This window comes from Choristoneura fumiferana, chromosome 8 (genome assembly GCF_025370935.1).
Source record: "Choristoneura fumiferana chromosome 8, NRCan_CFum_1, whole genome shotgun sequence".
Taxonomy (NCBI): Eukaryota; Metazoa; Arthropoda; class Insecta; order Lepidoptera; family Tortricidae; genus Choristoneura; species Choristoneura fumiferana.
The window spans coordinates 7548848-7563563 of record NC_133479.1 but is presented as its reverse complement, the minus strand read 5'-3'; the positions used below and the strand labels follow the sequence as shown (position 1 = coordinate 7563563).

The following is a 14716-nucleotide window of genomic DNA, read 5'->3' as shown; positions in this document are numbered from 1 at the left end:
AGTTCGTATCGTACCGTCCCTCTCGCTCCCGTATTAAACAATATAAGTGTCAGAGGGACCGCACGACACAAACTTCGAGTTTCGTAGTAGCCCTGCTGGATACCGGTTGCCAAACTGTTTCATTTCCCAAGTCACGGATTTCTCTCAAACCATAATTTATTTCCGAACTTTCGTGTGACAAACCTAACCAAACCTACTGACTTCTACATATAAAACCAAAAATACACTGAAAAAGTTTTTTTTTATTTTGGAGAATATTGAGTGTCTGGGAATGAAACTGTTTGGCAAATGAAACATTTGGGAATAATATTTGTGCGAAAAACAGGATACCGGTTTAACTACTTACATTGAATAACTTGAACTTGAACTGTTCAGGCTTTTTAGGGTTCCAGCCAAAACGGCAAAACCTCCTTATAGTTTCGCCATGTCTGTCTGTCTGTCTGTCCGTCCGCGGCATTGCTCAGGGACTATCAATGCTATAAAGCTGTCATTTTGCATGAATACGCATGTAAACTATGCCGACAAAATGGTCTTATAAAAATAAAAAAAAAATTTTTTAGTGTACCTCCCATAGAAATAAAGTGGGGGTGATTTTTTTTCTCATCCAACCTTGTAGTGTGGGGTATCGCTGGATAGGTATTTTAAAATCATTAGGGGGTTGCTAATTTCAATTCAGTGATTTGTTTGCAGTGCAAATTTTCATTAAAATCGAGCGGCCCGACCCCCTCTAAAATCTAAACCGGTTGGTGGATAAATTTGAAAAAAATCAGAATGGTAGTAAGTATATCAAACTTTCAAGGAAAACTAACGGCTGTTTGCTTGAGAATTTTAGTAGCTTAAGAGTAAATAGCAGCCTAAGCTATAAAATATACCTAAACTTGGAAGATTACAAATAAAATACGAAATCCTTAGAAAAATATTACTTATTTTTCGTAATGGCTACGGAACCCTATTTTGGGCGTGTCCAACACGCTCTTGGCCGGTTTTTTTTAGCTTAGTATCATTTGAATATACATAAATTGATTCTTAATATTTTTACAAGTTTTCGCCAAAGTTTAGGAATCATAATTTTACTGGCAAGTCTATTTATGACAGCATTTAGGCATGTTTTAACGAAATGATGTGTGCGTGCATTTTAATTTCATTGTTTTTTTTTTTAATATTATTTGTAATTTCGTCAGTGTTATAAAGCATTAAGTACAAATTTTATCAATTATTTATGTCATGAAATTATAATTTTTCAGTCACGTTCAATCTTAACATTGTCTTCTGCCTGACTTAACTCCCTCGCAATTGTTTGAATTTTATTAGTGAAATACGCCTTATGCATAACCTAACTTAAATCTAACCTGGAGTTAACACAATAAATAACAAAGTATACGCTTGGTTTTCTTAATTATAATTCGTCTTATTTATCTTCGAAAAAGCTAAAATGTTATATGAAGCTGTTATGGCGGGGACCTGGGCGTCAATTGGAAGCACCATTGGAAAATTAAGTGGGACGCCTGCTGTAGTTGTAAGTATCAATATTTCTTTACATATACACATACACATAACATAACACAACACACATCACACACACACTGAAAGAAACGCGGGTTATTTAAAATTCAATGTTTTCATATCTCATACCTACCAAGGCTATTACTAAACTTATTCTGTGACCAAGGTAAAAAGTTATTCAGACAGGAAACTATCGAAATAGTTAAGTAAGTACCTTATAATATTATATTTGTAGTTAGTTTTATCCCTGGTACTGGTATAATGCAAGTTGCGGAAAGTTTCCAAAAAGTTGGTCGGGAATTTCTGGAAATTTTCACAAGAAATAGGGTAAAGGCACCAGTGACCAGCCAGGATCCTCTAGTCACCTTTGCGTCTTTAATTACTCATAAATAGCGGTATTTTTCGAATTAACCAATCACGAGTGGTTGAAAAGATGCTTTGATTCGTCATCGTCAATGCATATCGTGATTGGTGCAGTAAACGGGCAACGGGTAGATTAAACTCGTTTAAACAAGTGCTGTCAGTCGACGTGAGTTTTGGTGCCATGTCCGCCATTTTTTCAATAGCAAATAGTGTTTCGAAAAAGGTAAGAAAAGTTATGTTATTACGTTAAAAGTGACTATTTTACTGCTTGTGTGTGTTAATTACTAGTTTATCTATTAAATTTCATCAATATTTAGCTAAATTATCTCTGATTTACGTAAAAAATTTAGGGGGCTGGGTACTGGATACTATTTTTTTATACGACATCCAATGCTCAGCCTGCTGGCTGACTTGTGGGTAAAACACATATTTCTCATATCTTAACAAGAGCAGCCCATTAAAACCGTTAAATTTAAATATACAAATGGAATTAACGTTCCCTACATAATTTTGAGAAAAATCCAGTAGTCGGCCGTATTTCGAAATATGTTTTTATAAGGCTGACTACTAGGTTTTGCGGCGCCAGTGTTCAGCCGTTCCTTGTTAGGTACATATATATTATATTCCGTTTATTTGAAGAAGTACCAAATTAGGTACCTATTTACTTTGTTGATTATCATAATGATTATTGTTGATTTTGATCTCTTTTTAATTAATAATTGGCTAGGCTGATTACTGGGTACACAGAGGCCGATTATTAGATTTTAGTGGCTGATTACTGGGAAAAAGTGCTATTTTGTGTTTAAAATTAAATATAAAATTATCAAAGAAGTTTTTTTGTTATTTCATTGTTTGTATTAAAACAAGAGTAAATAATGAACCAAACTGAGTAGCACATTTTATTATCTGCCCTACCTGTAGAAATAACAAAGGTTCAAACTTGAAATTTCCGTTAAAAGGCTGACTTCTGGTGCCTTTACCCTAGGTAAAGGAAATTTAAATTTAAGAAACGGAAAATATCAATCTCCATACAAAATTGTGAGAAGTTTCCGATTTTCTCCAACATGAAAAATTCCGCAATTTTGGAGTTTTCTTTGGAACATCAGTAAACCCTGGTCTAATAGGTACGGTCATGAATTAATAATGGTGATCAAATTTGGATTAGGTAAACCAAGATTAAACCTTCTTACGAGGATTATAGAAGTAGGTAAGCTTTGGTTAGACATACTTACGACAGCAGTGAAAATGCCCTCTTGTATAGGTAAAGGCAGGGGAATCCAACCAAATTATACGTAAGGTACAATAGGTACAGTCAAGTATAAGAATACTTATGTATAGTAATAGGTAGTGCTAGTGCCACGGGAGTTGAAGTGAATGATTACACACACAGCTACAAAAATAACTGATTGCACAAAAGGAGAATTAATGAGTACTTAAATGTTAAAATACTGCTGTCATTACGAGTACACGACATGTTCTTGTGTGCGTGACCTCAACTCTGATGGCACTACCTATACTTGGCTTATTGGCTTCAAATCGCTTGATCCTCACCTAATCCCTTTCCAAAAAGAAAATATTTACAATTCTATATGTTCAAGTTACTGTCATTTAATCATTGATTATTTATTTATTTATATTTCACATTGGCAGGGTGAGGGCTATGTAATTTGGGCGTTCCTGCTAATAGTTATGGTGGCAGCCAACACGTGGGGCTGCAGGTACTACCTTCATTCACTGGACGCCGCCACTAACACCGCCGCGCCTACCGTCATCTCCGCAGCTTCCAGCTATGTGTTGTCGGTAAGTGCTCACACTGAAGGTAGACTTTGTGTTTGGAGCACTAACACGCATGTATTGGCCCAAACTTATGTTAAAAGACTTTAATATAAAACTTGCATGCATAAATATTCCGTCGGGCGTCGACTCCGTTGTAAGGCTCCGTTTTCACCAGAGATGTGCGAGGAATGTGCTTTTTATGAACCAATAGAAACGCTTCATTTACCTTCTCTCCGATCAGCTGTTTCCACTAGAGATGTGCTGTGCGAGGATAGGTAAATGAAGCGTTTCTATTGGTTAATGAAAAACTCATTCCTTGCAACACATCTTTGGTGGAAACGCAGTCTTAAAGTGGGAGAGGCAAAATGGCGGTCGGACGGAAGTAGCCCACCACGTGCCACCACCCACCTCGTCACTATACGCTGTCAAATAGCTGGTGTTGCCAATGGCACATTTTGTCAGCGAGTGAATACGAGTATACTTAATGGAGAGAAGTAAATATAGCGCTGTGTTTCTTTAGAGTTTTGTTATACTGTGGGGCCGCGCGGCTATTCATATGTAGGTTCCACAAAGGCATATTGTACTATTTGTACTAGTGATCAACCATCGTCGGCAATTATATCCCTACTCGTACGTTTCGTACAATTTTTCTCCCACTATCAAAAATGAGGTTTTTAGTTCGCATCCCACGGATGATGAGCAAGGTCCACCTCCAGACTTTCTGAACTTGCAGTAGGTACGGCAAGTACGGCGCAATCTACGAATAAATATTCGTAGAGCTATGTTAGGTTTAATGATGATGATCTGATGTGGCCGATTTCGGCCATGGCAACAGCTTCAACTCCGTCGGTGTTGCTCATGCGCTCGCAAGTCATAAGATCCTCACACAGTGCGGGCAGGTGAGCACACCGTTAACATAATTATAGCTGATTGCCGTAGATGGTCGGGCTTTCAGATTATCGCGCTTGGTGTCTAAGTCACAGCGCCGTCTCAGTTCAGTCGTGGATTAGCCTTCACCTTAGCTCTCCACTCCTGTCGGTTAGCGGCCTCGTTCTTTTACTGAGACGGCACTATGTTGCAACTTTTCATGGTCCTCTTTAGCACATCCTTATACCCAGTGGCGTAGAAAGGTGGACAAGGGCCCCGGTGCATAGAGAAAGAATCGGGCCCTCGCCCCTCTTTCCACGTAGCTTGAACTTATATTGGCCTTCAAAACATTTTAAAAAAATGGCTCGAGCCTGCTCACAAGATTTTTTTTCTTTTATGCTCCTCTTTTTTCAAAGCTTAGGTTACAGGGCCCCCTGAGCTCCGGGGCCCTGGTGCACTGCACCACCTGGCCATACGATAGCTACGCCACTGCTTATACTTCAGAATCAGAACTAATCCGCCATGCTTACGCTTGCCATCCTCAAGTTCTGAGTAGAAGACGCGCTTCGCCACCAGCTGCTCAGGCTGTTAGGTTTAGGCTACGTACGGACGATGCGGCTAACCGCGCGGTTTTGGCGCGCCGTCTCTTTCTCTAGCGATACTTTGAAGTAGGACGGCGCGCTAAAAACGCGCGGTTAACCGCTTTGGTTAAACGCGTACGTAGCGTTTTAGGTTATTTGTGGCCAAGTGTCGAAGTCCTAGATACTAATGTCAACAATGGTTCCCAGGGTGTAATCGGCATTGCTGTGTTCGGCGAACTGTCGTCAGTGCGATGGTGGGGTGGCGCGCTACTCATTGTGTTGGGACTGGCGCTCGTTGCTCGATCGAGGAAAAAGGAAAGCGACGAATGATAAATAATTAATAATGGTGTTATAAGTTAAATGTAAAGGGTATGAATATATACTTAGGATTTGATTCTACGATGTAATGTACGATATTATGTAATGTGCGATAGAACTGAACAATGTACAATCTTACCATCATCATCTGAACAATCACGAAGTTTATCATTCCATCACCAGTATTCTAGTACTTAATTATAATTATTTGTCCAACTATTTATATTGTTAAGTTTATATTGTGAAATAAACATTTTATATTTTATTTAACCTATTCTATGTTGGTATATTTAAAATACCTAATGGAGGAAACATAACTCGTGTACATGACTTCGGAAACATGACTTTACTGTGAAATGGTTCCATGGTAGCTCATGAATTATTCTCCTTGACCGTACATGTTACCACCTTATTCATTGTCATTAATGAATGTTAAGCATATGATTACTGTTACTTTAGTCTCTGCATATCGGGACTAAAGCTTCTCATTAATCTCTGGGGATTAAAGTATTTTTTTTAATTTACTCTGGAAACCCCTAAACAGCCAGTCACGGTGTTTGTGAATGGAGTATTTTAAGGGCGTGGAAATAACCTCAAAATAACAACTTTGTCAGCATAGTTTTACATATATATTATTGATTTCGAATATGAATCTATTCTATTTTATTACGGATTAATACATTTTATTATGCATTATTATTATAGTCCAATTAGTTATAAAATTGATTTCAGTTTTGACACTGTTGGATAATATGCAAGCATTTAAAGCGCCACTTCAAAAACAATTAAAGAAAAGAAAAAAACCGCGTAACAATTTTTTTTGCTATTTGTATTGTGAACGGATGTCCATTAGTCGAGCGTACGCTTATGCTTTATGGCGTTTATGTAAAGTGGCGAATAAGGAAATAGCTATCCAGGCTTATCACGGCTATGTGTGTTCCATACTTAGATATGGAATTCTGATTTGGGGCAATTCGACGCATATAAATCGCGTCTTTATTGCCCACAAACAATGCATTCGTGGCATTTGTAATGTCTCTCGTTTCACCTCCTGTCGGCCATTTTTTAGAAATTTTAAACTTTTGACAGTTCCATCATTGTAGGTACATAACTATATGAGTTATGCGTCTTTGTAAAAACTCATCTTGAATTATTTTCTAAGACTAGTGAAGTATGGGCTTACACTACTCGTTACCCGAACAAACTATCCTTACCTAGAATTAAGACTAAACTATTTAAGCGTAATTGTTTTCCAATGGCGATCCGAGTTTTCAACAAATTGCCCAAACTATTTCAGAATTTAACGTGTAAGTAATGAATTTAAGCATACACTTCTGAGGTGGCTGCAGGAGCAATGTTTTTATTCGGTGAAGGAGTATATGGAATTTAAACAGGCTAAATGCACATTCCAAATTATTGATTCCAAATACGTAATTCTGACATTGACTGAATTTATATTTTACCCCGACATGTACAATAATTATGGTATTAATATAATTCTGTTTGAACATAGTTTTATTCTGATTGTAATTATTTTTATTGATTGTATTGCACAGGCGGTTTAAAATAATGCGTGCATATATATGTCCACCGATTTAGATGGCTTTATCTTGTTTGACATTCTCATTAATTTTTTAGTTTAGTATGTATACTATTACTACTATTGAATAAAATTGACATCCTAATAAATTCTTCACTAAATTATAACTGACATATTGTATACATTTTTAATTATTATCATTATTATGAAATTAATTCTTAATATTATATTCTTGATTATATAGGTCTAAATATATGAATAATGTCAACTACTTAGAATCTTTTGATACAAACTAGGGAGTCCTTATTGTTGCATGTGCTGCATGTGCATGTATCAAAAAATAATATTTGCATGACTTATAAAGTCTAAATGTATGAAACAAAAAATCCTATAACATCATATACCTAACTATAATGTACTACATTTACCGCAAATAAATTTCATTTCATTTCATTACGTTTTTAAAAAGTAATTATTGTAATTTTGAACAGAACTTTGTTTTTTTCCTCGCGAATAAAGTGAAAAGTGAAAATCAGAGTGCTTAACGCGAGACTAAACAACCATAATGACACTCGAACTATATAGCCACGCTCGCTCTGCTCGGGTGGCTAAACATCTCGTGTCGTTATGGCTTGTTTTAGTCCCTTGTTGAACAATCTACTATTTTTTGTCTCAGTGAAAACGTACACTTTTAAACAATTTGTAAATTTTTACGATAGCTTAAAATTGAGTATAGTAGGATTAGGTATGGTTTCGTTGTCCATTAATTATCTACCTACTACTTATCCAATAATTCGTCTGATAAGGAACCACTAAAAATCGGATCCCTTATATAATAAGCTTAAAACAACTCTTTCACCATGCCGAGGGAGAGAATAAGCCATGCAAGTAATCAAAACCAATGACAACCTTTTTACTTCGAAATTATATTTAGCAGTGAGAGTGGGAAGGGGAGCTGGGGAGGCAGGAGGCAGTGACGTTGACATAATGCGATAACTGGCGAGCTGTGGTAGGGTTACCAGACGTCTGGATTATTACAGACCCGATTTTTAAGGGTTTCTTAATGCTGTTATATTTAAGCTGAAATATGGCTTGTAGTCCTCTTTATGATCATGTAATAACACTGTATTCACAACCGCTGAGCAAAAGTGTTTTGTTTGTGAAAAATATTTTAGGTCCTCTATTCAGTAGTCCCACCTAGTTCAATTATAAGAAGGCCAAGAGGTATCCCTAAAGAACTACTCAGTTTCATCCGATTTTTTCGGTCGTCAACATCGAATAAACAAGATAGGGTTCCGTAGCCATTACGAAAAATCAAGTACCTAATATTTTTCTAAGGATTTCGTATTGTCGACGGAATCTTCCAAGTTTACCTACCAACCTGTTACCTATCCAACGATACCCCACACTATAGGGTTAGTCGAGAAAAAAAAATCACACCCACTTCATGTCTATTGAAGGTACCCTTTTTTTACCACTGTCGGCGTGACTGATATGTAATGCGAAATTACAGCTTTCTAATTCTACCGGTCTCTGAGCTTAGCCGCCGCAGACAGACAGAGAGAGAGACATTGCGAAACTATAAGGGTTCCTAGTTGACTACAGAGACTAACCGGAGAATGCATACTTCTTTCCCGGCTTTCCAGCAGTTGACTGATGCAAGACTGGGTAGATAACAAATCCCTCCAACCGTCTCCTCCTCGTTGAAAGCTCCAAGGAGTCGAGGACGTGCAGCCGGGTTTTTTAAACCGCTGAGAGTCCGGCACTGTCTGGGCTCTCCCTTTTCAGACTTATATAACGGATTTTTCCCGACTGTACGCCCCTTCTATACCACGCACGGAATAGCACCGCAGTAGGTATATAATTTTAAAACAAGTATCCAAACGCAAAAACTTAATGTCTTTGACTTGTGCTGTGTGCTTGTTATGATATTAAGTGAATAAAGATATTTTGACTTTGACTTTGGCCCTTAAGGCGACTCAATCCAAAAAAAAACATCGGTAGGTATGCTACCTTTAGACCATTTATCAGCATTTTCAGTATTAAATCTGGCAACCCTATTGGCCCCGGGGACGCGAGACGCGACGCATCGTAACCCCGATCTTCGGATTATCTCTGACTGATACAAGGTCTTGCGTCACAGTTGAAGAAATCTTTCTTTGGACTTTAGTCGTGACCTAAGGTCGTGACGCTAATAGACGTTTTGACGACAGATTGGATGTATGTCATAGGTGACGTGTAGATTGAAAAAGATATTTTTCCAAGTGGCTGGCGCATTATTTGAGTGCCTATCACCTATCTCTACCTACACAATACCTATACGTATCAAATAGGTAGGTACCTATAGTCTATAGTATACCCAAAGTATACCTTTTATTTGTGCGGAAACGACGGAAAAAGTAGCCAGCCAAGTTCAATAGCAATTTAGCAATTATAGTTTTTGGCATTCGTTTTTGGCAAAACATAGAGGTTATCAATTCGGTTGTTTTTTTTAATAATATTACTAGCTGTTGTCCATGGGAACTGCAATTTTCTGGAATAAAATCTATGCTTTGTCCTTCCTAGGGACTCAAACTATCTTCATACCTCACTTAAATCGGTTGGGCGATTTACCTAAGTGTGAAAAAAGTAACAGACAAACAAAATTTCTTTCTCATTTATAATATTAGTAAAGAAGGATGTTAACTTACCTAAGTAAGGAATGAAGTAGGTATACAGACAAGCTGCACCTGATGGAAAGTGAAGACTGGTGTACAGTCAGCATCACAAGTAGCTGGTCACTTTTATACTTTGTCGTTTTACAGCCACGTACTTAGCGCCATACAAGATTGACAAATGTGTTAATGTGACAGAGTAAAAAAGTAACCAGCTACTTTTGATGCTGACCGTTAATCCATGGGCCTCCGTTTCCACCAGCAATTCTATGTTTCTGGCTATTCTATTTGGTTAAACAGATAGCCACATACAACAGATAAACAGAGGGCCTTTGCGCTGCCTATCCTGAGGACAAAGGCGAAATTCCTCTATGCTAGTTAATTCACGGGCTATATATATAACATACCTATACCTAACCCCCAAACTGGAACACGACGACAGCGCAAACGCTGCTACTATACTTACTTCGTTTTTTTAGCATTAGAAAAAGGGTAAACAATCTTGATGAGTCTTTAGAAAAACGTCTTTAAAAACTCAGTAACTACCTATTACTTTACTTCTATGATACGAAAAGCATGTAAATCAAAATGATCGTAATGTCCTTGCTAATTGTTACATATCCGCTGTGACTTTTTTTTAAAAGTGTTTTTCAATAAAAAGTCACGCCAAGATCGCTTACCTTCTTTCTAATGCTAAAAAAACGAAGTATACTTCTATCTTTAAACAAAAGACTTTCGAATCAAACAGCCCGTAATTTGTCGAAGTCATAGGGTTCGGTAGCCAAAATGGCCAAAACGGACCCTTATAGTTTCGTCCTAGACTTGGAAGATTCCGTACACAATACAAAATCCTTTGAAAAATATAACTTGACTTTTTCGTAACGGCTAAGGAACCCTATCTTGAGCATGTCTGACACTGACACGCTCTTGGCCGGTTTTTTAAGTTTAAATAGATTAAGATTAAAGACGTAGCCCAGTGGCCGTATTGTCTAACGCGCTGACGTTTGCGATCGTATTCACCATCTCTTTCTACCCTCGTCTTATGCCATGTGGCAGAAAGAAGTGGTGAAAACGATTGTGATGAAGTGTGTGGACAATAAGCCCTCTGGCTCGAGGCGAACTGCACAAGTCTAGCTGGAATGCTCGGGGCGCCTGCACCACCCGGCTATCGTGAGGTGGTTAGAGCTTGCCCTTCAAAAAATATCGATAGAAAATATATTAAGAGCAGATTCGCACTACAACGATCGGAATCGTGAAAATACGATTTGGAGTAGTCGTAGAACTATTTGTAAGATGAAATCGGATGACGGAAATCGCATCTAGCGCGTAAACTATCATACAAATAGTTCTACGACTCGGACGTAGCGCGAGACTCTAAGTAGGTAGGTATTACATCGATAACTAAGAATGAGTTTCGCTTTCACTCGGATAAATGATGTGGACATTTCCCAACCTTTCCATTTCCGTGATCAATGTTCTAATCTATGTAGGTATGCGACTTTATCATTATTGAAAGGATACCTATCATAAGATCAAAGTAACTATATAACTATTGGTAAAATATACTTTGGGCAACCGACCACAATGTCAACGTTTAGCATCGATAAAGGATTTATAAGGCATAAGCTGGCCTTTGTACTTATTTATGTGTAATAAAGAGTTTATTATTGAATGCAGCATTACTAAAGATAATATGCTTACATTCAGCTATTGTCCCGCAAAAGTGAAAATCTATCGTCAATAGTTTTATCGACTTTCCCAACCTCTAGCCAAGCTAATAGACGCAGTGACGCCGGCCGCGGCGGCAGTGGCGCGCCGCGGGCCGAGGACGTCGCACGTCCCTCTCGGCGCCCCCCGCAACCGGCGATCGATAAACCGCGAACAAACAGCCAAACAAACCACGTGTCACCAACACCATGCCACACGAAAAGTCTTAAGTTAACCTGTCGACATGTTACTATCGATATCGGGCGCCGCACTACGCCGCGTCAACAATGTAGCCATAGTGACGCTACTGTTGACAGATTGACAGTTTATAATCTTTACGATGCCGTTATTAATAAAAATAAAGAAGTTTATTCAACGTTGAGTGTTTGTTATATTGTTATGATATTGTTGGTTCGTTAAGTGTTGCAACGAAAATGGGAAATGGGATGAACAAGGTGAGTGTTAAGATAAATTGATTTGCATCGTAGTTTGGATGTTGATGAATGTTGTTGATGAGCAAACTTTGGGATGAGCGGTTACGTAACGTCTCGTAGAGACCGTAGTTTGCGCTCGTAGCTGTAGCGAGCTCGTAGCTCCGTAGCGGAGTCGTACTCGTAGCCCGTAGCACGTCGTAGCGGTTTTAGTAGGACGATATTTCATTACATAAATAGTTTTTGGGTTTTGTACCTGTAGGGTCCAACGGAGCTTTATTGCTGTCATTCACGTCTCCGTCTGTTTGTCGTCTGTTACAATTTTACAGCCAACGGTTGGAACTATTACAGTAAATTTTATAATACAGGATTTTCTGTTTGAAACTAAAGAAAATTGGACAACAAAGGGATGAGGTCCCATTGTCCCTAAGTCAGGATCTGATGAGCGGATCCTAGGGAAATCGAGGGAATTCTTGAAACATTGTAGAAATCTTCCCCTCAGTCGGGTTCAGAAGAGAATCGCAATTCTTGGGAAACCTTCTGGTGTAGGTAACACTAGAAGGTTTCCCAACACACCATTTATAGTTAGATACCGCAAACGGACTTATCACGCTAAAACGCACGAGTAATATTTACCTCGACGTCACTTAGTGCGGGTAGTTCGAGATACGAGTGCCGGTACTATTGTATTGTATTGTAACTCTTTATTATAGGTACATAAAACCAATATGAAAATTACAGTTAACAAGAGAAAGAGATGTACAGTTAACGTCATCAATAAATGATCACTGTTGTACCTTGTCGTCTTCAGTCGGTACACAATTTCGTACGGCTTTTTAAACATGACGTTAAAATGACAAGGTACAAAAGTGATCACTTATTTATGACGTGGACGGTACAAAGGCGAACTTATCCCTTAAAGGAACTATTCGTGATCAAGTGCGGGTAGTCTGAAGGACTTCGCGCTGCTAAGCAGATTTGACACCCTACACTTCAGTCTACTCGTGACCACGGCCACTTTAATGTTGTCGAAACGTCGAGGTACATATTAACTCATGTGTTTTAGCGTGATTAAGTAAGTCCCGTTTGTGGTACCTAACTATGAGTGAAAATCACGAAAATTTAAAACATTATTCACCTATTCTATTTAAAATTGCATGTTTATCATGTTTTCTCGCCGTACTCGTAACCTTAAATCTTTGTATTTATCATAATAAATTTTCATAGTTATTTTAAAATGATACCTTTCCACAGATAAACTTTCATTCCATCCGAAAAAAAATTATAGACTCCTGAAAGAAAGCATTATTTAAATAAAATTCTAATATCAAATTGCCACCACCTGGCGATTTGTGGATTTTACTCGAAAGTCCTTTTATACGCTTGAACTGCTTCAGTGGACAAAATAAATTGAATAAAGTGGCCGCCACATTATCAAATTGAAGCTCAGAATATTTTAACTTGGAAAATGACAAATTACTTGGCTTAATAAACCAAAAGATCACAACATCAGTTTGATTGAATTCTAAAATTTGTAAAAAAGGCTTGAAACGTAATAGGTTTTGTCATTCATTATGATGGATAACAGAGACGCTATGTTATAGATCTTTTTCAGAATGTCTTAAGTACAAACATACATACATATGTATATATCTAGTGGCATCCACGTAGACGCGTGTTTTTGTCAAAAATAGTCATTAATGACATTGTAATAAGAACCACGGCATGCGTCATCGTGAATGACTATACCTATACCTATTTCCTTCGCGTGACACAAGGCACTTTATAAGAGATAAATTTTACTTTCCTACGTGATACGAGCGTTGGTCCTATGTGTATCTCGTGGTTCTAATAAATGCATAGCTTATCCAAAATGTTTATCCTGATCATTATGATGTTATTCTCTCTACCTGTATCTATTTATCCAGTCAGCCAGCAACACATGCCGCACGGAGTCATGTTTTTCAATATTTAAATGTCAATAATGTCGTGATTATTTTTAACATTTTATAAGAAAATAAATCATTGACGTAACCACCTAATATAATGCAATTTCTATAACCCTTTTCTTGGCAAGTTGAAACAAGTGTACTGAATTCAAGCCTCGTTAGATTCTTGTAGAGCTAACAAAAATAACTTTAAAAAAAATACAAAAAGATGATCTAAAATTATTATCATACTCACTCGTACAATACAAATGCCAAGAAAGGGATTACGACTTAACGTTTAACTATAACATCGTTATTTTTTTATACATTAAGAAGTTAACTTTTTAGTAACTTATTTATTAGCAATGGATGAAGTTAAGAATTTGATTAACGGTACCCAGCTTGCTCGAAAGACATAATTGTTTTAATAAGGCTATGAGTTACAAAAATAAATAAAGCGTGTAACACAACAATTTTTGGCATGCAATGCGCACCAGTTTACTTTTCAATTAACTGTAAAATTATTTTTTTGTTGCTTGAAAATAAATATATACATTAGTCAAATTGCCAAATAGTGATGTCACAGCACTATCACCGTACCGAATCTATGGGGACTCGCAATCTTTAACAATTTATAAAAATACGTCAATTGTGTATGATCTGAGGTCAATTGATTGTCAGTTTTACATACTTACCCTATTGGCGTTGTTATACCTACTTACCCTATTGAGTATGATTAATTGATTAAAAGTAGCTTATAAGTAAATCTGGTAACTTCAGGTTTGTCAAAAAGGTCGCCTGAATGGGCCGCGTTCGGAAACTTCGTGATGACTTCTCGTCCAATATTCCGGTGTGCCTGAAGACTAGAGTCTTCGACCAATGTGTGTTACCATTGTTAACCTGTAGCTCAGAGACGTGCACCTTGACCGTAGGCCTCTCGGAGAGTCTCAGAGAGTCACACAATGAGCTGTGGAAAGAGCTGTACTCGGAGTTTCTTTGCTCGTTAGAATCTAGAATACAGAAATTCGCCCAAGAGCTAAAGTCCACG

General features: G+C 37.7%; 2 protein-coding genes across 2 annotated transcripts in view; both read left to right on the top strand.

The window, feature by feature from the left end:
• Atx-1 (Ataxin 1) overlaps positions 1-14716 on the top strand; it is a 91408-nt gene that overhangs the window by 37265 nt on the left and 39427 nt on the right. The gene's annotated exons all lie outside the window — the stretch shown is intronic.
• On the top strand, positions 1296-5673 carry LOC141430012 (transmembrane protein 42). Its single transcript, XM_074090549.1, has 3 exons — positions 1296-1516; positions 3517-3666; positions 5298-5673. The coding sequence occupies exons 1-3, from the start codon at positions 1433-1435 to the stop codon at positions 5418-5420; spliced, it is 357 nt and encodes a 118-aa protein (XP_073946650.1). The 5' UTR covers positions 1296-1432; the 3' UTR covers positions 5421-5673.